This window comes from Somniosus microcephalus, chromosome 10, assembly GCF_052327205.1.
Source record: "Somniosus microcephalus isolate GS21.2 chromosome 10, FLI_Smic_1.0, whole genome shotgun sequence".
In the NCBI taxonomy this organism is placed as follows: Eukaryota; Metazoa; Chordata; class Chondrichthyes; order Squaliformes; family Somniosidae; genus Somniosus; species Somniosus microcephalus.
This window is the reverse complement of record NC_140996.1, coordinates 4,714,749-4,737,826: the sequence shown is the minus strand read 5'-3', so window position 1 is coordinate 4,737,826 and position 23,078 is coordinate 4,714,749. Positions and strand designations below refer to the sequence as shown.

The following is a 23,078-nucleotide window of genomic DNA, read 5'->3' as shown; positions in this document are numbered from 1 at the left end:
CACCCCATCCACCACCTTAAACATTCACTCCCTCCACCACTGGCGCACCGTGGCTGCAGTGTGTACCATCTGCAAGATGCACTGCAGCAACTCGCCAAGGCTTCTTCAGCAGCACCTCCCAAACCCGTGACCTCTTCCACCTAGAAGGACAAGGGCAGCAGGCGCATGGGAACACCACCACCTCCAAGTCACACGCCATCCTGACTTGGAAGTATATCGCCGATCCTTCATCGTCGCTGGGACAAAATCCTGGAACTCCTTCCCTAACAGCACTGTGGGAGCATCTTCACCACACGGACTGCAGCGGTTCAAGAAGGCGGCTCACCGCCACCTTCTCAAGGGCAACTAGGGATGGGCAATAAATGCTGGCCTCGCCAGTGGCACCCACAGCCCAAGAACATTAAGAAAAATGTCAGAAGCAGGCTATATGAATTTTTTCAATCGGAGATTCATTATAACAGGGCTTTGATGATTGGGAGTTTTATTGAATTTATGGAGATTAATTTTGGTTTACAAACAGTTATTATGTTAATCTTCACAGCTATTCCCTGTGGAACCCCAGGATCTCCCGGCCAAAGGGGAATACCAGGCTTGCCCGGAGATAAAGGTAGCGCAGAGATATATTGCACCGTCGATGGTGTGGTATATATGTTATGATTTACACCAATCAGCATTGGGCTATATGGTCACTTAAAAAGAATTGTTGCATTCCAGGTGTCAAAGGTCAGCTGGGATTTCCAGGATTGTCCAGACCAGGATTCCCGGGACAGAAAGGTTTCATCGGTGCTCCAGGCCCAGGAACCCCAGGACCACCAGGTTATCTGAAAGCAAAGTTTCTCCGTTGCGATCGTGTCTAAAGTGATGTGTCAGGAACAGGAGGAGGCCAATTACACCTAGTCCCCTCACCAATACCCTGTACAATTGTAGCAGGACTTCCCTGCTTTTATACTCCAATCCCCCCTGCAATAAAGGCCAACATTCCATTTGCCTTTTTGATTACTTGCTGTACCTGCATGCTAACTTTTTGTGTTTCATGCACAAGGACCCCGAGGTCCCTCTGAACTGTAGCATTTTGTAATCTCTCTCCATTTAAATAATAATTTGCTTTTTTATTTTTCCTGCCAAAGTGGATAACCTTGCACTTTCCCACATTATACTCCATCTGCCAAATGTTTGCCCACTCACCTAGCCTGTCTATATCCCTTTGCAGATTCTTCGAGTCCTCTGCACAACTTGCTTTCCCACCCATCTTTGTATCATCTGCAAACTTGGCTACATTACACTCGATCCCTTCATCCAAGTCATGAATGTAGATTGTAAATAGTTGAAGCACCAGCACCAATCCCTGTGGAACCCCACTAGTTACCGTTTGCCAACCGGAAAATGACCCATTTATCCCAACTCTCTGCTTTCTGTTAGTTAGCCAATTCTCTATCCATGCTGATATATTACCCCCAATTCCGTGAGCTCTTATCTTATGCAGTAACCTTTTATGTGGCACCTTATCGAATGCCTTCTGGAAATCCAAATACACTACATTTACTGGTTCACCTTTGTCAACCCTGCTCATTACAACTCCAGGAAATTTGTTAAACATGATTTCCCTTTCATAAAACCATGCTAACTCTGCTTGACTGCATTATGTTTTTCCAAATGCCCTGCTACTGCTTCCTTAATGAAGGACTCCAGCATTTTCCTAATGACAGATATTGGGCTAACTGGTCTATAGTTTCCTGCTTTCTGTCTCCCTCCTTTCTTAAATAGGGGTGTTACATTAGCGGTTTTCCAATCCGTTGGGACCTCTCCAGAGTCCAGGGAATTTTTGTAGATTGCAACCAATACATCCACTATCTCTGCAGCCACTTCTTTTAAGAACCTGGGATGCAGGCCATCTGGTCCAGGGGACTTGTCGCCTTTTAGTCCCATTATTTTACCAAGTACTTTTTCCTTAGTGATAGTGACCTGCTCTAATATCTCTATGTGGCTCGGTGTCAAATTCTGTTTGATAATCACTCCTGTGAAGTGCCTTGGGACGTTTTACTACATTAAAGGCGCTATATAAATGCAAGTTGTTGTTGATGAATACCTAGTGAAAGCTGTTAAAATAAAAATTGTAATGTGATCAACCCTCATGTAGGTTTTGTTGGGCCCCGTGGAGGTCAAGGACTCCCAGGCCCTCCTGGGCAGGATGGGGACGCTGGTCTTCAAGGCAAACCAGGGAGACCAGGGCCACTTGGTGCCAAAGGTTTGCCCGGAGAAGCCATCGGTGCGTTGCCAGGATACCAAGGTGAATCAGGACACCCCGGACGGCCAGGAGCCAAAGGAAGTCAAGGAGACGCAGGCGAAATGGGATACAGAGGCAAGGAACGGCTAAAATTATTAATTGCCTGTCAAGTTCTGGGCACCACACTTTAGGAAGGATGTCAAGGCCCCGGTGAGGGCGCAGAGGAGGTTTACCAGGATGATATCAGGAATGAGGGACTTCAGTGATGTGGAGAGACTGGAGAAGCTGAGATTGCTCTCCTTAGAGCAGAGAAGGTTAAGGGGAGACCTAATAGAGGAAATGAAAACCGTGAGGGCTTTTGATGGAGCAAGTAGGAAGAAACTGTTTCCTCTGGCAAGTGAGTCAGTAACCAGAGGTCACAGATTAATAATAATTGGGAAAAGAACTTGAGTGGAAATGAGGAAAAGACATTTCACAGAGGGTTTTTATGATCTGGAACGCACTACCTGAAAGGGTGGTGGACTCAGAGTCCGTAGGAACTTTCAAAAGGGAACTGGACAAGTACTTGAAGAACTAATTCACAGGGCTATGGGGGAAAGAGCAGGGGGGAGTGGGACTAGTTGGAGAGCTCTTTCAAAGAGCCGGAACAGGCATGACCGGCTGAATGGCCTCCTCCTGTGCTGTATGATTCTATGATTCTAAGTTGACCTATGGGGGGGTTGAAATTGATTTTCAGCAGAACAAAACAACTCAAAGCGAATCAACAACCCGTCTCGCACTGCACCCGGTTCGCGGTTTAAACGGTCTTTCCATTGTACGTCTGGTGAAGATACGGCCACGGAGCACGAGAAGCACTGAGGAAATTCACCTGCCGCATTTCTCCCTAACCGAGGGAAACTGAGGTCATTGAGAACAGCTAACTGCACCCAGACTGGAGATTGGACCAGGAGCCTTTGCAGGTCCATACAGCTCACCCACTCGCTAAGATCAGGCTGAGCTCTGGGGGGCAGGTGGTGGTGGGGGAGCGTAACATTTATCTCTTTAGCAATGAATGGAATCGATGGATCGTACAGGTGAGGTTCGAATGGACGAGGTCATCACCAATCCCGCCCAACCAGCTCCGTTGTTTAGAGAATGCATTGTCTATTCGCAAAGGAACTTAAAGCCCTGTTATTTTCCTCCAGGTGCGGATGGAATGTTGGGAATGCCCGCTCTCAAAGGTGAACGAGGCCAGCCAGGGTCACCTGGCATTGCAGGATTGCCTGGACTGAAGGGACAACCTGGGGGTCTGGGACAGCCAGGATTGCCAGGGTTATCAGGGATATCCGGTTTCCCAGGATCTGTGGGTAAGCAGAGTGTTTTCACCATTACTTGTCTGTAGCTAAGAGACATGAAGGATGATTCCCGGGGGGGAAGCTGAGTGGACAGGGATCATCAATCGGAAACCAGGGCAGCAATATTGTGGTGTCAGCTGTGGCTCAGTGGGCAATACCCTCGCCTCTGAGTTAGGTAGGTCGTGGGTTCAAGTCCCGCTCCAGGGACCTGAGCACAAGTCTAGGCTGACACTCCCGTGCAGTGCTGAGGGAGCGCTGCACTGTCGGAGGGGCAGTACTGAGGGAGCGCCGCACTGTCGGAGGGGCAGTGCTGAGGGAGCGCCGCACTGTCGGAGGGGCAGTACTGAGGGAGCGCCGCACTGTCGGAGGGGCAGTACTGAGGGAGCGCTGCACTGTCGGAGGGTCAGTACTGAGGGAGCGCCGCACTGTTGGATGGTCAGTACTGAGGAAGCGCCGCACTGTCGGAGGGGCAGTACTGAGGGAGCGCCGCACTGTCGGAGGGTCAGTACTGAGGGAGCGCCGCACTGCTGGAGGGGCAGTACTGAGGGAGCGCCGCACTGCCGGAGGGGCAGTACTGAGGGAGTGCCGCACTGTCGGAGGGGCAGTACTGAGGGAGTGCCGCACTGTCGGAGGGGCAGTACTGAGGGAGCGCTGCACTGTCGGAGGGGCAGTGCTGAGGGAGTGCCGCACTGTCGGAGGGGCAGTGCTGAGGGAGTGCCGCACTGTCGGAGGGTCAGTACTGAGCGAGTGCCGCACTGTCAGAGGGTCAGTACTGAGGGAGTGTCGGACTGTCGGAGGGGCAGTACTGAGGGAGCGCTGCACTGTCGGAGGTGCTGCCTTTCAGATGAGACGTTAAACTGAGTTTAGTTTGGCATGGCCTCCATCAGTCATCTCTCTTTGGTTGAACGCCGAGAGTTCTTCTTTATGTAGCATGAACTAGTTGTCTGCATCAGCTGATGATGTTCATACCAATAAGACCTGGTGCTGCAGGCTGTGACTGCTGATGCTCTTTGACTACCAGGAAACCACATTCGGGTAAGGTTATGCCCATAGTTTCAACGTCTAACTCAAGGTAGCCCAAGTAGGGAATGTCCAACCCGTTGGCGGCAGTGATCTTAAGCCACCCGGTTGTAGGCAGCATATCCTCATCCCTCCCAAGTAAGTGCTCTCTCTGAAAAAAACTTCAGTAATAGTGCTGACTTGGCTCCCGGTATCCAGTAAACAGTTAGCAGTAACCCCCCCAATCTTGAGATCTACTACTGGACATTTACCTACTGCACGGTCAAGAAATCTGTCACGAATACCAGTACTGTTCTGAGAGCCTGCAGGTTTTCCTCGCATTGCCCGGCTCATGGCAATCGAGGGAGTTAGTTTTCCTGCACCCCAGCCAGCATTGGTGGATGTGTTTGCTACCTCGTGCTTCTGAGGACACTGTTTGGCAATGTGCCCCGCCCCGTTACACTTAAAGCAAATAGGCTGACCTTCATCAGTGAACTTTGGCTTGGCTCTAGGTTTCCCAACCTTGTCATTACCCGTGTTTTCCTTCTGTAGAGCAAGACCCCGTACTGCCTCTGTTAGTTCCCCGATAGCTTTACCCTGTTCCGCCACCACTTTAAGAACATCCTGTAAAGTGACAGCCTGGCTGCCTGGTACCCCAATGGCAGAACACTGAAGATCCCTCCCCGTACTGTCACACACTACATTCTTGCTCTTTGCAACTTTAGTGCTACAGGGCTGGTCTTCTAAGGACCATAAGACAGCTTCCTCACGTACATCGAACAGGGTAGACTGGGGGTTGTCTCGTACAAACTTGCGCAACTCTCTCCGGAGTGAGGGATCTCTAACACCATCAACAAATCTGTTTCTGACAACCCGTTTTGTGTCCGGCACAGCATCAGGTGATTGCTTTACCAAAGTTCTAATAATCTGAGAGAGTGCATGTGAGTATTCTCGGAAATCTTCACCCTCTTCTTGCTTGCGTCCATAGAAAGTTTCTAACAGCTGGGACTCACTGCGTTTTTCGGTGAAAGCCCCCCTTAGGTAACTGAACAGGTCACTGGGCTGCTTAGACTCTCCACCCAACCGTAACCTAATTTCCTGTAGGGCTGCCCCCCTCAACAAAGATCGAATGAAATCTACCTGCTCTGCAGGAGTCTGATCTCTAGCTCGTAGTACACTTTCAACCTCTTCAATGAACTCATCAACTGAATGACTATCTTTAGATACCTCACCACTGAATGGTTGGATCTGACGCTCTCTGGGTACATACACATATGACTTGGTTGCCCCATTACCTAGAGTGGCAATAATTTCCATTGCTTGGTCATGGTTTTTTTTCAACTCTGAAATCTGTGCCTTGAGTTGATCTATCTGGTTGCCCTCACCCACACTAGAGGTATTGTCCTCACCATCCGAATTGTGAGCTCCACCCGCCTCCTCAGGAGGGTCTAACATTTTGACTCAGTTCACAAGTCCCTGACAGTCACTGAATGGGATGGCCGCTGCGACAATTCTTCTCCAATGGTGTCCCTCCTCGGTGCCTTGATGGGTCCTCTCCCAGATTGGTCCTGGCGCCCTCTGGATCCAGTCTGTCTGGTCTGGTCCTCCTTAGCAACCCCAGGCAGCACTCTCCATCCGTCTCCAGGTCCACTTGGCACCACACCGCTCTTCCCCCACTGCCGTATTTTATGTAACTTTCCCAAACCTGAGAAACTCCAAGCTAACAGACCCCACTCCTGGTACCAAAATGTGTAGCCTGGCGAAATGGAGCAGCACAGGACACGAACTTTCGTTTTTGGGGTTTTTTATTCTGTATTAATAACTTGGGTCTAGGTTTAGGATGAAATTGTAAATACATAAAACACAGTCGACAAAATACGGCAGTGGCTTGCTGTAAAACAGAACATGAGGTAAACCACAGGTGCAGGTAGTTAATTAGCTAACAATCATTATACAAAACAAAACATATCATACCATACATTCGTATGTCCCGTTATCACTTGTTACCTCTTACAAGCAAACAGAAAGTATTAAACTCGTTCGAAACGTAGCCCCAAGGACTCAACAACAATTTTAACAAAGGTTAACACCAGCACATGGTGGGACAATCTGCAAGCATCCCCGTGATATCGAGTGATTTGGGAAACAATATCACTTTAAAACTATGTCTGGCTGCACTAAATGCTGTTTTAGTTGTACTTTACGCAGACTAAGTTCATTTCAAAAGTCATATTCACCCCAACTCTCCTCAGAGCACACCCCTCACGCTGGATCTAGAAAATGGAGGCTGTGAAGAAAGGGGAGGTTCCTTTGGCATCACATGGCCCTTCCCATAACCCTTTTCTCCTTTTTTCAAATTCTAAAGGGGAAAATGAACCGCGCCATCTAGTGGACTTAAATATTCACTGCATTTTCCCACTTGGCTACATTTATACAGCTTTAAGCAGTTGGAACAAGCTGGTGGCGATTCGTTGCCACACTGCCCCCCCTCCCCACCCCTTTGCTCTGTCCCTGATGCTGCTACACGTTGGAGGGTCGGTGCTTGCCCACATGCACTGTGGGAATAGGGTTCATTTGAGCTGTCAAACTGCGGCCCACCTTACCTATGGGTTAGAGGCCAGAAGGGGTCCTGACTGCTTAATTTCAGCCCTAAATTTGGACCCTTTACAGATATTTGGCTGTTCAAGGTCAAGAGAATGGGGTCAGATAACGTCAGTAAGAGGGGAACGAATCATTCTTAAGGCAGGCCTCCCCTTCACTGCCCACTAGCCCTGTGTGTCTCGAGCAACATTCAACTGCTCCAGGTCACAGTATTGGGAGGCCCAATTGTCTAACCTTTGAGGCCTTAACAAGCCCCGGCACCTGGTAAGCTTTAAGTCCAATAGTATGTCATCTTCATGATCAGCGGTTGGCTGAAGGCAGCTTCTGGCTCAATTCTCCCTTCTCCAAACCACTCAGTCCTTTCTCTTTGATGCATTATCACATGGTTTAGTATGAGCATGCTCAGTTCGCTCTGGCCTAGTAAACAAGCTCCTTTATGAGCAACTCATCCTGTCTCTGTCCTTCATTTGTTCTACCCACATATATTACAATACCCATCTCTCATTCTTCAAGTGGCCCAGGAACATCCTTCTTTTCCTCCCTCTTGGCCATTCCCCTTCCATCTGCTCTCAGTCCCTATCCTCCTCCTCCTCCTCCTCCTCCTTCTTCTCTTCCAAAATTCTATAGACTCTGGAACAGTTCCCATGGATTGGACGATAGCTAATGTAACCCCACTATTTAAAAATGGTGGTAGAGAAAAAACGGGGAATTATAGACTGGTAAGCCTGACATGGGTAGTGGGGAAAATGCTAGAGTCCATTATAAATGATGTAATAGCAGAGCACTTGGAAAACAGTGACAGGATCGGACAAAGTCAACATGGATTTACAAAAGGTAAATCGTGCTTGACTAATCTACTGGAATTTTTTGAGGATGTAACTGGTAGAATAGATAAGGGAGAACCAGTGGATGTGGTGTATTTGGACTTTCAGAAAGCTTTCGATAAGGTCCCACATAAGAGATTGGCGTGCAAAGTTAAAGCACATGGGATTGGGGGTAAGGTACTGACTTGGATAGAGAACTGGTTGGCAGACAGGAAGCAAAGAGTTGGAATAAACGGGTCTTTTTCTGAGTGGCAGGCAGTGACTGCAGGTACCGCAGGGATCGGTGCTAGGACCCCAGCTATTCACAATATATATTAATGATCTAGACGAGGGAACTAGATGTAATATCTCCAAATTTGCAGACGACACAAAGCTGGGTGGGCGTGTGTGCTGTGAGGAGGATGCAGAGAAACTCCAGTACGATTTGGACAGGTTGGGTGATTGGGCAGATGCATGGCAGGTGCAGTATAATGTGGATAAATGCAAGGTTATCCACTTCGGTCGCAAAAACAGGAAGACAGATTATTATCTGAACGGCAATAGATTGGGAGAAGGGGAAGTGCAACGAGACCTGGGTGTCCTTGTGCACCAGTCGCTGAAGGTAAGCATGCAGGTGCTGCAGGTGGTTAAGAAGGCAAATGGTATGTTGGCCTTCATAGCCAGAGGATTTGAGTACAGGAGCAAGGATGTCTTGCTGCAGTTGTACAGGGCCTTGGTGAGACCACACCTTGAGTATTGTGTGCAGTTTTGGTCGCCTTATCTGAGGAAGGATGTTCTTGCCATGGAGGGAGTGCAGCGAAGATTCACCAGACTGATACCTGGGATGGCAGGAATGACGTATGAAGAGAGATTGGGTCGATTGGGCTTATACTCGCTGGAGTTTAGAAGAGTGAGAGGGGATCTCATTGAAACTTATAAAATTCTAACAGGATTAGACAGACTAGATGCAGGAAGGATGTTGCCGATGGCGGGAGAGTCCAGAACCAGGGGTCACAGTCTAAGGATAAGGGGTAAACCATTTAGGACTGAGATGAGGAGGAATTTCTTCACCCAGAGAGTGGTGAACCTGTGGAATTCTCTACCACAGAAGGCAGTTGTGGCCAATTCATTAAATATGTTCAAGAAGGAGTTGGATATATTTCTTAAGGCTAAAGGGATCAAGGGGTATGGGGAGAAGGCAGGGACAGGGTACTGAATTTGGATGATCAGCCATGATCGCATTGAATGGCGGAGCAGGCTCGAGGGGCCGAATGGCCTACTCCTGCTCCTATCTTCTATGTTTCCTGCTCCTCCTCCTTCTCTTCCTCTTCCTCCTACTGATGAAGGTTTGTTTGGTTACAGGTTCTCAGGGTTACATAGGCGAGCGTGGTGACCGAGGTCCCCCGGGACCAGCTGGGATGAAAGGTTTGCCGGGGATTCCCGGTGTCGAAGGTCTGCTTGGCGACGTGGGATTTCCCGGACCGTTTGCTCCTGTTGGTATGGATGGGTTGCCTGGCCTCGATGGACTAAAAGGTAAAATAATAATTAGAAATCACTTAAATGCTATCGGGCCATTCTATACCCACACTAGGCTATAACACTATAGGGCCATTCTGTACCCACACTGGGCTATAACACTATAGGGCCATTCTGTACCCACACTGGGCTATAACAACACTATAGGGCCATTCTATACCCACACTGGGGCTATAACACTATCGGGCCATTCTATACCCACACTGGGCTATAACACTATAGGGTCATTCTATACCCACACTGGGCTATAACACTATAGGGCCATTCTATACCCACACTGGGCTATAACACTATAGGACCACTCTATACCCACACTGGGCTATAACACTATAGGGCCATTCTATACCCACACTGGGGCTATAACACTATAGGGCCATTCTATACCCACACTGAGCTATAACACTATAGGGCCATTCTATACCCACACTGGGGCTATAACACTATCGGGCCATTCTATACCCACACTGGGCTATAACACTATCGGGCCATTCTATACCCACACGGGCTATAACACTATAGGGCCATTCTATACCCACACGGGCTATAACACTTTTGGGCCATTCTATACCCACACAGGCTATAACACTATAGGGCCATTCTGTACCCACGCTGGGCTATAACACTATAGGGCCATTCTATACCCCACTGGGGCTATAACACTATAGGGCCATTCTATACCCACACTGGGCTATAACACTATAGGGCCATTCTATATCCACACTGGGCTATAACACTATAGGGCCATTCTGTGCCCACACTGGCCTATAACACTATAGGGCCATTCTATATCCACAATGGGCTATAACACTATAGGGCCATTCTATACCTACACTGGGCTATAACACTATAGGGCCATTCTGTGCCCACACTGGCCTATAACACTATAGGGCCATTCTATATCCACAATGGGCTATAACACTATAGGGCCATTCTATACCTACACTGGGGCTATAACACTATAGGGCCATTCCATACCCACACTGGGCTATAACACTATAGGGCCATTCTATACCACACTGGGCTATAACACTATAGGGCCATTCCATACCCACACTGGGCTATAACACTATAGGGCCATTCTATACCCACACTGGGCTATAACACTATAGGGCCATTCTATACCCACACGGGCTATAACACTATAGGGCCATTCTATACCCCACTGGGGCTATAACACTATAGGGCCATTCTATATCCACACTGGGGCTATAACACTATAGGGCCATTCTATACCCACACTGGGCTATAGCACTATAGGGCCATTCTGTGCCCACACTGGGCTATAACACTATAGGGCCCATTCTATACCTACACTGGGCTATAACACTATAGGGCCATTCTATACCCACACTGGGCTATAACACTATAGGGCCCATTCTATACCTACACTGGGCTATAACACTATAGGGCCATTCTATACCACACTGGGCTATAACACTATAGGACCATTCTATACCACACTGGGCTATAACACTATAGGGCCATTCTATAAGCACACTGGGGCTATAACACTATAGGGCCATTCTATAAGCACACTGGGGCTATAACACTATAGGACCATTCTATAAGCACACTGGGGCTATAACACTATAGATCTGATTCCTCGACCTGCAATATTCTTTAGCATAGCTCTACGCCTGTCTCTTATTAATGATATGCTTCCAGTGCGGATGATGCTAGTTTGTTATGGGCTAGTTCCGAGGTCCCAGTTCTCTAACTGACGTGAGTGCATTGTATTCAATCTTTTAGGTTTAAAAGGTTTACCAGGAATGGCAGGATTCCCCGGTGTCAAGGGAGCTAAAGGTCGGCTTGGCATCAGAGGCCTGAAGGGGGACACTGGATTCCCTGGAAGCACCGGATCGAGCGGCCCCCTTGGGGGGGTAGGGCTCAAAGGTAAGTGTTAATCTGCAGTAACCTTCTAGAAAGTTAGTGCTCATCAGCTGTCTGGTTCACTCCTTTGTGACAAGAGAATATTCTCGCCTCAATTAAAACCATTGAAGGAAATTGGCCCCAATGTTACCTTTTGTACCGTCTGTACCTGCAGTCGATGGAGGCTGATAGCCAGCGCAGTACCTGAGGGAGTGCTGCACTGTCAGAGGTGCCGTTATTCAGAGGAGATGTTAAACTACACAGAATTACATCGGATATACGGCACAGAAACAGGCCATTCGGCCCAACCAGTCCGTGCCGGTGTTTATGCTCCACTCGAGCCTCCTCCCGTCTTTCCTCATCTAAATCTATCAGCGTAACCCTCTATTCCCTTCTCCCTCATGTGCTTGTCCAGCCTCCCCTTAAATGCATCGATACTATTCGCTTCAACCACTCCCTGTGGCAGCGAGTTCCACATTCTCACCACTCTCTGGGTAAAGAAGTTTCTCCTGAATTCCCTATTGGATTTCTTGGTGACTATCTTATATTGATGGCCTCTAGTTATGCTCTTCCCCACAAGTGGAAACATTCTCTCTGTATCCACTCTATCAAAATCTTTCATCATTTTAAAGACCTCTATTGGGTCACCCCTCAGCCTTCTTTTCAAGAGAAAAGAGCCCCAGCCTGTTCATCCTTCCCTGATACTTATAACCTGCAGCAAAGTGACAAAAATGTTGCTTTAAAACAAAACCTTGCAGAGCAAAGTTCCGTCTGGCAAATTACTATTTAGTTTCTCCCCACCAGAGTTTCTCGGGGCCATGAGTCTCGTGTGCCTGAGGTCCTGCGATGTAATTCCACGTGCAGCCGCCCCGTGTATAACTCTCCCGGACTCCAGAACTCCTACTTCATTCCTGGCACTTCCCCATTTTCCACGCACTGGTTTTCCAGGTCTCTGATCCATTGACACAGACTCCACTCTGGGAGAGGAGCCTCTGAAAATTTGCCCCGTTATCCATCTGTGGAGGGAAGAGGCCGGTGCACAACTTATGGCATCAACGTACCTATCACTAGTCCAAAAGAGATCAATTTATACATAGTTTGTTTCAGATTTTATTAGATGACTAGTCTCATGACTAAATCAAGACTAAGTGCATTACAGACAGCGTCAGCTGTGGCTCAGTGGGCAGCACACTCGCCTCTGAGTCAGAAGGCTCCAGAGACTCGAGCACATAAAGCTAGGCTGACACTCCAGCGCAGTGCTGAGTGAGTGCTGCACTGTCGGAGGTGCCGTTTTTCGTATGAGACATTAAACTGAGGCCCTGTGCTCTCTCAGGTGGACGTAAAAGATCCCACGACACTATTTTGAAGAAGAGCAGGGGAGTTCTCCCCGGTGTCCTGGACAATATTTATCCCTCAACCAACATCACTGAAACAGATTATCTGGTCATTGTCACATTGCTGTTTGTGTGCTGTGTGCAAATTGGCGGCCGTGTTTCCCACATTACAACAGTGACTCAAAGTATTTCATTGGCTGTAAAGCGCTTTGAGATTTCTGGTGATGGTGAAAGGCGCTATAGAAATGCCTTTCTTTCTTTCTTTCTTCTTCAGGCCAGGCAGGGTTAGAGGGCAGTGGGATCACTGGAGCCAGGCTGGGGAGGTGGAAGGTGGGGTGAGGGGTTAAGGAGGGGAAGATTTGTAATATGTGATACATGGATGGAATTGATGTGTAGCAGAAGTTGTACACTCTCGATCGGGTTCTACACTAAAGGAACCAGATTGACCCACTCTTCTGTTCTGTACTTTGGGCACATGTAAAGTGTGGTGGACATTTCTCACGAGACCAAAGGCTTTGGTTATTGGCGAATGACGGTGCTTTATTAATGACCACAGGTGACCGTGGAGACAATGGGCTTCCAGGACCACAGCCACCAATCGAGCCGGCCATGATGGTGAGAGTGAAGGGGGTCAAGGGAGCTTTCGGTTATTCTGGGGAACCTGGATTCATCGGTCCCAGAGGTATGGTATGACGGAAATATGAAAACGGGGAAGAATTGCTGTTTGATTCCGCTGTTTGGTTTTGGGCGCACTGACCTGTTGCCTCTGACATTTGGGATAATCCTAAGTCTTATCCATGTTGTTTAGACTACTTTCGAGCCGGTGTTGCTATTCAACTGAAGCCTCTCCAACTTCTGGGGGTAAATGGGAATTTTGTTTAGGCAGCGAGTTGTTGTGATCTGGAAAGCGCTGCCTGAAAGGGCGGTGGAAGCAGATTCAACAGTAACTTTCAAAAGGGAATTGGATCAATACTTGAAAAGGAATGATTTGCAGGGCTGTGGGGAAAGAGCAGGGGGGAGTGGGACTAATTGGAGAGCTCGTTCAAAGAGCCGGCACAGGCGCGATGGGCTGAATGGCCTCCTCCTGTGCTGCGAGATTCTTTGATTCTGACTGCAGGAATTACTAATTCCGTATAGACTTGGATGCACCGTGCTGATTATACCTGAAACTGAATGGGAGCCTCATTCGTTATGACAAAATGTATCAGCTCACATTTCTCTGATTAGGTTTAATCCAACATTTATCGGCCCGATTTGCTAGTCTCGGAAGTCACTTATTGTCCTTTTCACAGTTAAACCACATTCCCTATTTCTGTCTTGTCTGCAAATTTTGATATTGTGCCCAGTACACTCAAACCTGCACAATATATATATTTTGAGGAGAGCAATGGTCTCGACACTGACCCCGGCGGACAGCACTGAACGGCGCACACATGAAGTTGACCCTCACCCATGCCTTTGTTGCCTCTAGACGCGACTATTCCAACCCACTCCTGGCCAGTTTCTCACCTTGCACCATTCTTAAACTTGAGCTCATCCAAAACTCGGCTGTCCCTGTCCTAACTCACACCGAGTCCCGTTCACCCATCACCCCCTGTCCTAACTCACACCGAGTCCCGTTCACCCATCACCTCGTGTCCTAACTCACACCGAGTCCCGTTCACCCATCACCTCGTGTCCTAACTCACACCGAGTCCCGTTCACCCATCACCCCCTGTCCTAACTCACACCGAGTCCCGTTCACCCATCACCCCCTGTCCTAACTCACACCGAGTCCCGTTCACCCATCACCTCGTGTCCTAACTCACACCGAGTCCCGTTCACCCATCACCTCGTGTCCTAACTCACACCGAGTCCGTTCGCCCATCACCCCCTGTCCTAAGTCACACCGAGTCCCGTTCACCCATCACCCCGTGTCCTAAGTCACACCGAGTCCGTTCGCCCATCACCCCCTGTCCTAAGTCACACCGAGTCCGTTCGCCCATCACCCCCTGTCCTAACTCACACCGAGTCCGTTCGCCCATCACCCCCTGTCCTAAGTCACACCGAGTCCGTTCGCCCATCACCCCCTGTCCTAACTCACACCGAGTCCGTTCACCCATCACCCCCTGTCCTAACTCACACCGAGTCCCGTTCACCCATCACCCCCTGTCCTAACTCACACCGAGTCCCGTTCGCCCATCACCCCGTCCTAACTCACACCGAGTCCCGTTCACCCATCACCCCCTGTCCTAACTCACACCGAGTCCCGATCGCCCATCACCCCCTGTCCTAAGTCACACCGAGTCCCGTTCACCCATCACCCCCTGTCCTAACTCACACCGAGTCCCGATCGCCCATCACCCCCTGTCCTAACTCACACCGAGTCCCGTTCACCCATCACCCCCTGTCCTAACTCACACCGAGTCCCGATCGCCCATCACCCCCTGTCCTAACTCGCACCGAGTCCCGTTCACCCATCACCCCCTGTCCTAACTCACACCGAGTCCCGTTCACCCATCACCCCCTGTCCTAACTCACACCGAGTCCCGATCGCCCATCACCCCCTGTCCTAACTCACACCGAGTCCCGTTCACCCATCACCCACTGTGCTCACTGCCCCGTGTCCTAAGTCACACCGAGTCCGTTCGCCCATCACCCCGTGTCCTAAGTCACACCGAGTCCGTTCGCCCATCACCTCGTGTCCTAAGTCACACCGAGTCCGTTCGCCCATCACCTCGTGTCCTAAGTCACACCGAGTCCGTTCGCCCATCACCCCCTGTCCTAACTCACACGAGTCCCGTTCGCCCATCACCCCCTGTCCTAAATCACACCGAGTCCGTTCGCCCATCACCCCCTGTCCTAACTCACACCGAGTCCGTTCGCCCATCACCCCGTGTCCTAAGTCACACCGAGTCCGTTCGCCCATCACCTCGTGTCCTAACTCACACCGAGTCCGTTCGCCCATCACCCCGTGTCCTAAGTCACACCGAGTCCGTTCGCCCATCACCTCATGTCCTAAGTCACACCGAGTCCGTTCGCCCATCACCCCGTGTCCTAAGTCACACCGAGTCCGTTCGCCCATCACCCTGTGTCCTAAATCACACCGAGTCCGTTCGCCCATCACCTCGTGTCCTAAGTCACACCGAGTCCGTTCGCCCATCACCCCCTGTCCTAAGTCACACCGAGTCCATTCGCCCATCACCCCCTGTCCTAAGTCACACCGAGTCCGTTCGCCCATCACCCTGTGTCCTAAATCACACCGAGTCCGTTCGCCCATCACCTCGTGTCCTAAGTCACACCGAGTCCATTCGCCCATCACCCCCTGTCCTAAGTCACACCGAGTCCGTTCGCCCATCACCCCGGTGCTCGCTTACCTACATTGGCTCCTGGTTAAGCAACACCTCAATTTTAAAATTCTCATCCTTGTTTTCAAATCCCTCCATGGCCTCGCCCCTCCCTATCTCTGTAATCTCCTCCAGCCCCACAACCCCCCGAGATCTCTGCGCTCCTCCAATTCTGCATTTATTACTCCAATCACTTCCTCATGTGCTCATCGAAACATTCGCCCTTGACAAGCCTGGATGTTTCTGGTTCCACAGGCTAATTGGAATCAGATTCTGTGAGACATCTTGAAGTACCCATGATTCTTAGCATTCACCCATTCTGTTTTCTCACAGTTCACCTGGAAACTCCGCTCTGGGTGTGAAGACAGGAGGTGTGGGGATCACTGGGCAAGGACCAAGTGTCTACCGTGCCTCTCCCCTGACCTCTCTGTCATGTTCCTCCACATAGCAGGGTGAGACGGGGAGATCTTTGTTTCCAAGGCCCAGCCTGCATGATTAAACTTCAAAAATTACTGAAGTCTCGAATTATAAAATTCTCATCCTTGTTTTAAAATCCCTCCGTGGCCTCGCCCCCCTCCCTGTGACCTCCTCCAGCCCTACAACCCTCCGAGATCTCTGCTCTCTTCCAATTCTGGCCTCTTGAGCATCTCTCGATTTCCATCGCTCCACCATTGGTGGCCGTGCCTTCAGCTGTGGAAGCCCTGGAATTCCCTCCCTTTCTGCCTCGCTACCTCTCTCTCCTCCTTAAAACCTGCCTCTTTGACCAAGCCTTTGGTCACCTGTCTCTAATATCGCCTCATGTGCCTCGGGTCACATTTTGTTTGATAATCGCTCCCGTGAAGGCGCTTTATAAAATCTAGTTTTTGTTACTGTCGTTGTGCATCTAATCAGGGAATAAAGGACTCTGACCGTCTCCATCAGCAAACACTGATTTTGGCTTCTGTTGTTTTTTTCAATTAGGGTCTAAAGGGATGCCGGGACTCCCGGGCCAGCTTGGGCACCCTGGTTTCCCCGGAGGTCCAGGGCACCAGAAAGGCCTTCCAGGATTCCCAGGATTCCCCGGTGAGTCTGGGAGTAAAGGAATGCCAGGATCAACCGGTCCTCCGGGCATTAGCGGCTTCCCCGGGATGTCTGGTGAGAAGGTAGGTTTGACGGAAAGCATTTGCCTTTCATTCGGACTGATCACGCTCCGAGTGCTGAACTGAATTTGTCCTAAAGTCATGGCTCAGTGGGCAACACCCGTGTCTCAGAATGTCGTGAGTTCAAGCCCCACTCTAGGGACTTGAGCACATAATCCAGGCTGACACTCCCAGTGCTGTACTGAGGGAGCGCTGCACTGTCGGAGGGGCGGTACTGAGGGAGCGCTGCCCTGTCGGAGGGGCGGTACTGAGGGAGCGCTGCCCTGTCGGAGGGGCAGTACTGAGGGAGCACTGCCCTGTCGGAGGAGCAGTACTGAGGGAGCGCCGCACTGTCGGAGGGGCAGTACTGAGGGAGCGCCGCACTGTCGGAGGGGCAGTACTGAGGGAGCGCCGCCCTGTCGGAGGGGCAGTACTGAGGGAGCGCCACCCTGTTGGAGGGGCAGTACTGAGGGAGCGCCGCCCTGTCGGAGGGGCAGTACTGAGGGAGCGCCGCACTGTCGGAGGGGCAGTACTGAGGGAGTGCTGCACTGTCGGAGGGGCAGTACTGAGGGAGTGCTGCACTGTCGGAGGGGCAGTACTGAGGGAGCGCCGCCCTGTCGGAGGGGCAGTACTGAGGGAGCGCCGCCCTGTCGGAGGGGCAGTCTTTTTGGATGAGACATTAAACCGAGGCCCGTCTACCCTCTCTAGTGGATGTAAAAGATCCCATGGCACTATTCGAAGAAGAGCAGGGGAGTTCTCCCCGGTGTCCTGGGGCAAATTTTATCCCTTAACCAACATCACTGAAACAGATTATCTGGTCATTATCACATTGTTGTTTGTGGGAATTTGCGGTGCACAATTTGGCTGCCGCGTTTCCTATATTACAACAGTGACTACACTTCAAAAAGTACTTCATTGGCTGTAAAGCACTGTGGGGCATCCTGTGGTCATGAAAGGCGCTATAGAAATGCAAGTTCCTTTTTAATGTGCCGCTGTTGCTTTTTCATAGGGTGCCTTGGGGAATCCCGGACTGCCTGGTGCCCTGGGCCTCCCTGGCCCGAGTGGACAAAAAGGTGAGTAAAGGTGAAGGAAGTCCACACAATGCAGACAGATTTAGTATTCACTCTCCCAGAGCAGACTGGGTGACATTCTTCATTCAGTGCTGTGTTTTCAGTGACTACCTCATTCATTGAGTGTTGGGAGAGAGATTAAGGGGTGATCTAATCGAGGTGTTTAAGATGATTAAAGGATTCGATAGGGTAGAGAGAGAAACTATTTCCTCTGGTGGGGGGAGTCCAGAACAAGGGGGCAGAACCTTAAAATTAGAGCCAGGCCGTTCAGGGGTGATGTCAGGAAGCAGTTCTTCACACAAAGGGTGGTGGAAATCTGGAACTCTCTCCCCAAAAAGCTGTTGAGGTTGGGGGTCAATTGAAAATTTCAAAAGATTGATGATTTTTGTTGGGCGAGGGTATTAAGGGATACGGAACCAAGGCGGGTAGATGGAGTTAAGATACAGATCAGCCATGATCTAATTGAATGGCGGAACTGGCTCGAGGGGTTGAATGGCCTCCCCCTGTTCCTAGAACAAATAAAAAGTGGACCGCTAACTTGGGGAGAGATTGAAACGGAGTTGCGAGTTAGCGAGTATAGTGTGTGTTGTTCCTCTCTACGCTGCGTTACTGGACTGTGGAATGTACGACTGTTTCACTCTTTAATAACACAATGTTGTTGTTACAACACCCCAGGTACACTGGGGGAAACAATGAACCTGCCGGGGCAGTCAGGACGCAAGGGCGACACCGGTCAACTGGGGGTCAAAGGTAAGTGGCCTCTCATGCCATATCTGATGAGCACGTTGCCCGTGTTTATGCAAGGTTTTTTTTATCAATGCCGTGTGTTATGTTACAGGAAATTCAGGGCTTCCAGGGCTTCGAGGCAAACTTGGACTTCCAGGGGATCCAGGCATTGAGGGGATGAAAGGCACGCCAGGTGATCCCGGGCTCCCAGGTCAACAGGGTAAGTACATCTTGTGTCTCCATGGGTTGACCCCTTCACTTCCCACCTGTCCAGGGGATTCACTTATTGCACTGTCTCACTCTAGCGTTGGCTGTTTCTTCTAACTCTACGTATAAGAACATAAGTAATAGGAGCTGGAATCGGCCATTCAGCCCCTCGAGCCTGCTCCGCCATTCAATAAGATCCTGGCTGATCTTCTACCTCAACTCCACTTTCCTGCACTATCCCCATATCCCTCGATTCCCTTAATATTCAAAAATCTATCGATCAAGTATAAACACGCAGTCACCTCGGCTCACCAGATCGCACGATACTGAGGGATGGGAAAGGCCATTCAGCCCATTTTAATTCATCCGTCCAGAACAATCCTCCACCCGGCCTCCCCTGAAGGTTCCAGGGTTTGCACCTCCATCTAATCCAAGGGTAGATCACTCGCTGTGTGAAGCAGAACCTCCCGATGTCACTCAATAATGTCTCACTGACAGATAAGAAGCCATCAATGGAGATGGACTCAGGGTGAGTTCTCTCTGTGCGAGGACCAGCATCGACCATTCTGTCCCACATGTGGAGAGGTGAATGCTGCAGATTCCCCTCTTCCTTTCTGAGTTGCGTTTCCACGCTCGCCCGCTGACTTGCCTGACAGTGAATTGTGTTGGACCTCTGCTTATGGGCTGGGACATGCTAAAAATACAGTGCATTCCCCCTCTCCGTTCCGCCCCTCCCCTCCTCTGCCCCTACCCTCTGCTCTGCCCCGCCTCGCTCCATGCTCCCCTCCCCCGCTCCGCTGCCCTCTCCTCTCCAACAATGCAAGTTGTTGTTGTTGTTGTAGAGAGATATTCAGCATTTCTATAGCACCTCTCGCAGCCGCAGGATGTCCCAAAGCACTTTACAGCCAATGAAGTACTTTTGAAGTGTAGTCACTGTTGTAATGTAGGGAACGCGGCGAAAGCGAATCGGCATTCCGTATTACACCTTGCCCGGTGATTTTTTCCAAAACCTCGGGCTGGGTGTAACACGAGCTGCCGAGTTACTGTTGCCCATTTGTGCTTCTGCCAAAGACCAATTCCGCCATCGTTGGCTCCTGGCATGTTTTTAGGATGGAACTGATTTCAGTTTCTCTGTTTCTACAGGCTCCCCTGGATTTCCCGGGACATCGGGTGGCAGAGGGTCACGAGGTCCTGATGGTTCTTCTGGTCTACCGGGATACATGGGATTTCCAGGCTATCGAGGGGGAAAAGGTACAGCAGTACCCCGAGCCAGGGCTGCAGTCACAAGCACCTGATATAAAGCATGCAGGAGATCCCGGAGGAAGTGCGGGAGTAGATTAGCTGCCGTCCTGATTTAATGATTTGTTCGGTGAATTGGAGGCCACGATTTCTTGCTGGGAGCTCCCATCGGGCGGAGTTCCACAGCGGGAGGGCTCGCTCGGAAAATTTACCCTAATATTAATAACTGAATCATGGGGTGAATCTTGAGAAACTTGGTGCGGAGCTTCACTCGACGGGAGAGCAAATCAGAGTGTCGGCCCGATTGTGACACTTCACAGGTACGGTGCTGTAGTGGTCCTGTTACTGGGCCAGTAATCCACAGAAACTGAGCTCAAATCCCACCAGCGCAGTTTGAGAATCTGAATTCAGTTTAAAAATCCTGGAAATAAAAAGCTGGTCTCAATAAGAGTGACTGTGAAGCTGTCGGATCGTCATAAAAACCCAACGGGTTCACTAATGTCCGTTAGGGAAGGAAACCTGCCGTCCTCGCCCGGTCTGGGCCTATAGGTGACTCCAGTCCCACGCCAACATGGTCGACTCTTAACTACCCTCTGAAATGGCCGCGCGAGACACTCAGTCAGGGATGGGCAATAAAAGTTGCCAACATTCCAGGAATGAATAAAACAAAACCCCACGATTTCCCTCTGCTTTTCACTGCTGGGAGTGTGAGACTCTCTCTGTCCAGCTCTCCAATCTCTCGCTCCGGTCCAATGCGACTCCACACAGGGAACAGTCTCACTGCATTTACACTCGAACACACACAGTTCAGCTTCTTTGAAGAGCATTTACTTTCAGTTGTCTTGAAGCCTCTTGGGCTGGTCTTCGCAGTGATTCAATCACGGAGGGTTTTGAGGGGCTGCCTCGTGGTGACTCAGTAACACACAAATAGTGTTGTAGATGCTCCCTGCTGTTTAACAGCCACAACCAACGGCCAAAGGGTAGGTTTAATGATTCCGCGTTCCCAACACACAATACCATACAGCAGGAAAGCTAATCAAACTATCGAGCGCAATGTTCAGCTCACTCGATTCATGGCCCATCCCTGTGTAGAATCACACAGCGCAGGAGGCCATTCGGCCCATCGTGCCTGTGCCGGCTCTTTGAACGAGCTCTCCAATTAGTCCCACTCCCCCCTGCTCTTTCCCCAGAGCCCTGCAAATTTTCCATCTTCCAGTCTAAATCCAATTCCCTTGTGAAAGTTACTATTGAATCTGCTCCCACCGCCCTTTCAGGCAGCGCATTCCAGATCATAACAACTCGCTGTGTAAAAACATTCTCCTCATCTCCCCTCTGGTTCTTTTGCCAATTCCCTTCACTCTGTGTCCTCTGGTTACCGACCCTCCTGCCACTGGGAACAGTTTCTCCTTATTTACTTGATCACATTCAACTTAATTGGACAGAAAACAGAATGCTGCATATCCAGCATGGCAACTTCCGATATCCCCATCAGTTCTCCCATTGCACGAGAATCTACACTAGGAGTGCTGGATCGTAAGATCTACCTTCAGATTTGCTGCTTATAATTGAAGAATTATTTATAATCATCACTTTAAGTGTGTAGACAAGAAGACTCCTCTACAAGGGCAGTCCTTCTCTAAAGCTTCTCACCAGCTGGCTTATTGTCAGGTCGAGATGTTCTGACACCTGCTCGGTCAGGGGAAGGAACTCTGAGCCCGTGAAAAGGTTACACTTTCACTTCTGCGACTGACTAAAGATTAGTGGGATTACCAAAGGCCTCAGGATTGACCATTACTGTTAAGCAGTAACTGTGTTGTTAGCTCCTCTCCTGCGCTTCGCTCCGCCACCAAGGGCTCCCGACAGTCAGAACCACTGATCTCTCCCGCGTGCAGTCTTCTCTGATATGACGGGTTGCATAGGAACAGGAGGAGGCCGTTCAGCCCCTACAGCCTGTTCCGCCAATCTATTGGATCATGGCTGATCTGTATCGTAACTCCATTTCCTCGCCTTGGTTCCGTATTCCTTAATACCCTTACCTAAAAAAATCTATCGATCTCAGTTTTGAAATTTTCAGTTGACCCCCAACCTCAATAGTTTTTTGGGGGAGAGAGTTCCAGATTTCCACCACCCTTTGTGTGAAGAAGTGCTTCCTGACATCACCCCTGAACGGCCTGGCTCTAATTTTAAGGTGATGCCCCCTTGTTCTGGAACGTTCCCTGCGGACATTGTCCACTGTGACCATTCAGTCAGTGCGGCCAAAGAGCTGTTCAAATTTGTCCACTACAATATTACTGTCTGATGTCACTCTGCTCGATGGTAAATTCACCAATTCACCCCGGCGGCTCACAGACTCAGTGCTACGGTTTGGAAGCCCTTCCTCTGGCCCTCGCTCCCCTCGAGCGTGAGAATCCGAGATTGGTGAATTTAAGCTGGTACCTTTGGCGAGTACGGTGTCACCTGTGCGCTGGCTTGGAGGTTAGCGCTGAGGAAAGCACCTCAGGAATGCCGGCAAAGTGGAGCGATGGAGGGCCGGAGGGGGTGAAGCTCAGCATCGCGTGTGTCAACGTGTAAAATGTCCGCCTTCCTCCGTAATCCATTCAATCAAATCCCAACTTTCACCGCTCTGAAAGCACTGAAGCACAGAGCACGGGTTGCAATTCATCACAGAAAGTTAACCATTTACAATAACTTG

At 50.0% G+C, this 23,078-nt stretch overlaps 2 protein-coding genes across 3 annotated transcripts in view; one reads left to right on the top strand and one right to left on the bottom strand.

The window, feature by feature from the left end:
- The window catches only part of LOC147111397 (uncharacterized), a 325,410-nt gene that overhangs the window by 274,552 nt on the left and 27,780 nt on the right, over positions 1-23,078 (top strand). Inside the window, 12 exon segments of the mRNA XM_085999884.1 lie at positions 542-607; positions 715-816; positions 2,138-2,359; positions 3,409-3,570; positions 9,324-9,494; positions 11,247-11,390; positions 13,257-13,382; positions 16,987-17,168; positions 18,154-18,217; positions 18,890-18,964; positions 19,053-19,160; positions 20,291-20,398. Coding sequence (XP_085856010.1) covers positions 542-607; positions 715-816; positions 2,138-2,359; positions 3,409-3,570; positions 9,324-9,494; positions 11,247-11,390; positions 13,257-13,382; positions 16,987-17,168; positions 18,154-18,217; positions 18,890-18,964; positions 19,053-19,160; positions 20,291-20,398 — 1,530 coding nt within the window.
- Positions 4,196-23,078, bottom strand: part of LOC147111396 (uncharacterized) — a 48,525-nt gene continuing 29,642 nt past the window's right edge. Inside the window, exons 3-4 of one of the 2 annotated variants that reach the window (XM_085998355.1) lie at positions 22,823-23,018; positions 4,196-6,448 (exon numbers count right to left, since the gene is read on the bottom strand). In XM_085998355.1, coding sequence (XP_085854481.1) covers positions 4,621-6,012 — 1,392 coding nt within the window. In that variant the 5' untranslated portion in view covers positions 6,013-6,448; positions 22,823-23,018 and the 3' untranslated portion in view covers positions 4,196-4,620. The remainder of the gene's footprint in view (positions 6,449-22,822; positions 23,019-23,078) is intronic. The other variant, XM_085998356.1, reaches the window with a different exon arrangement.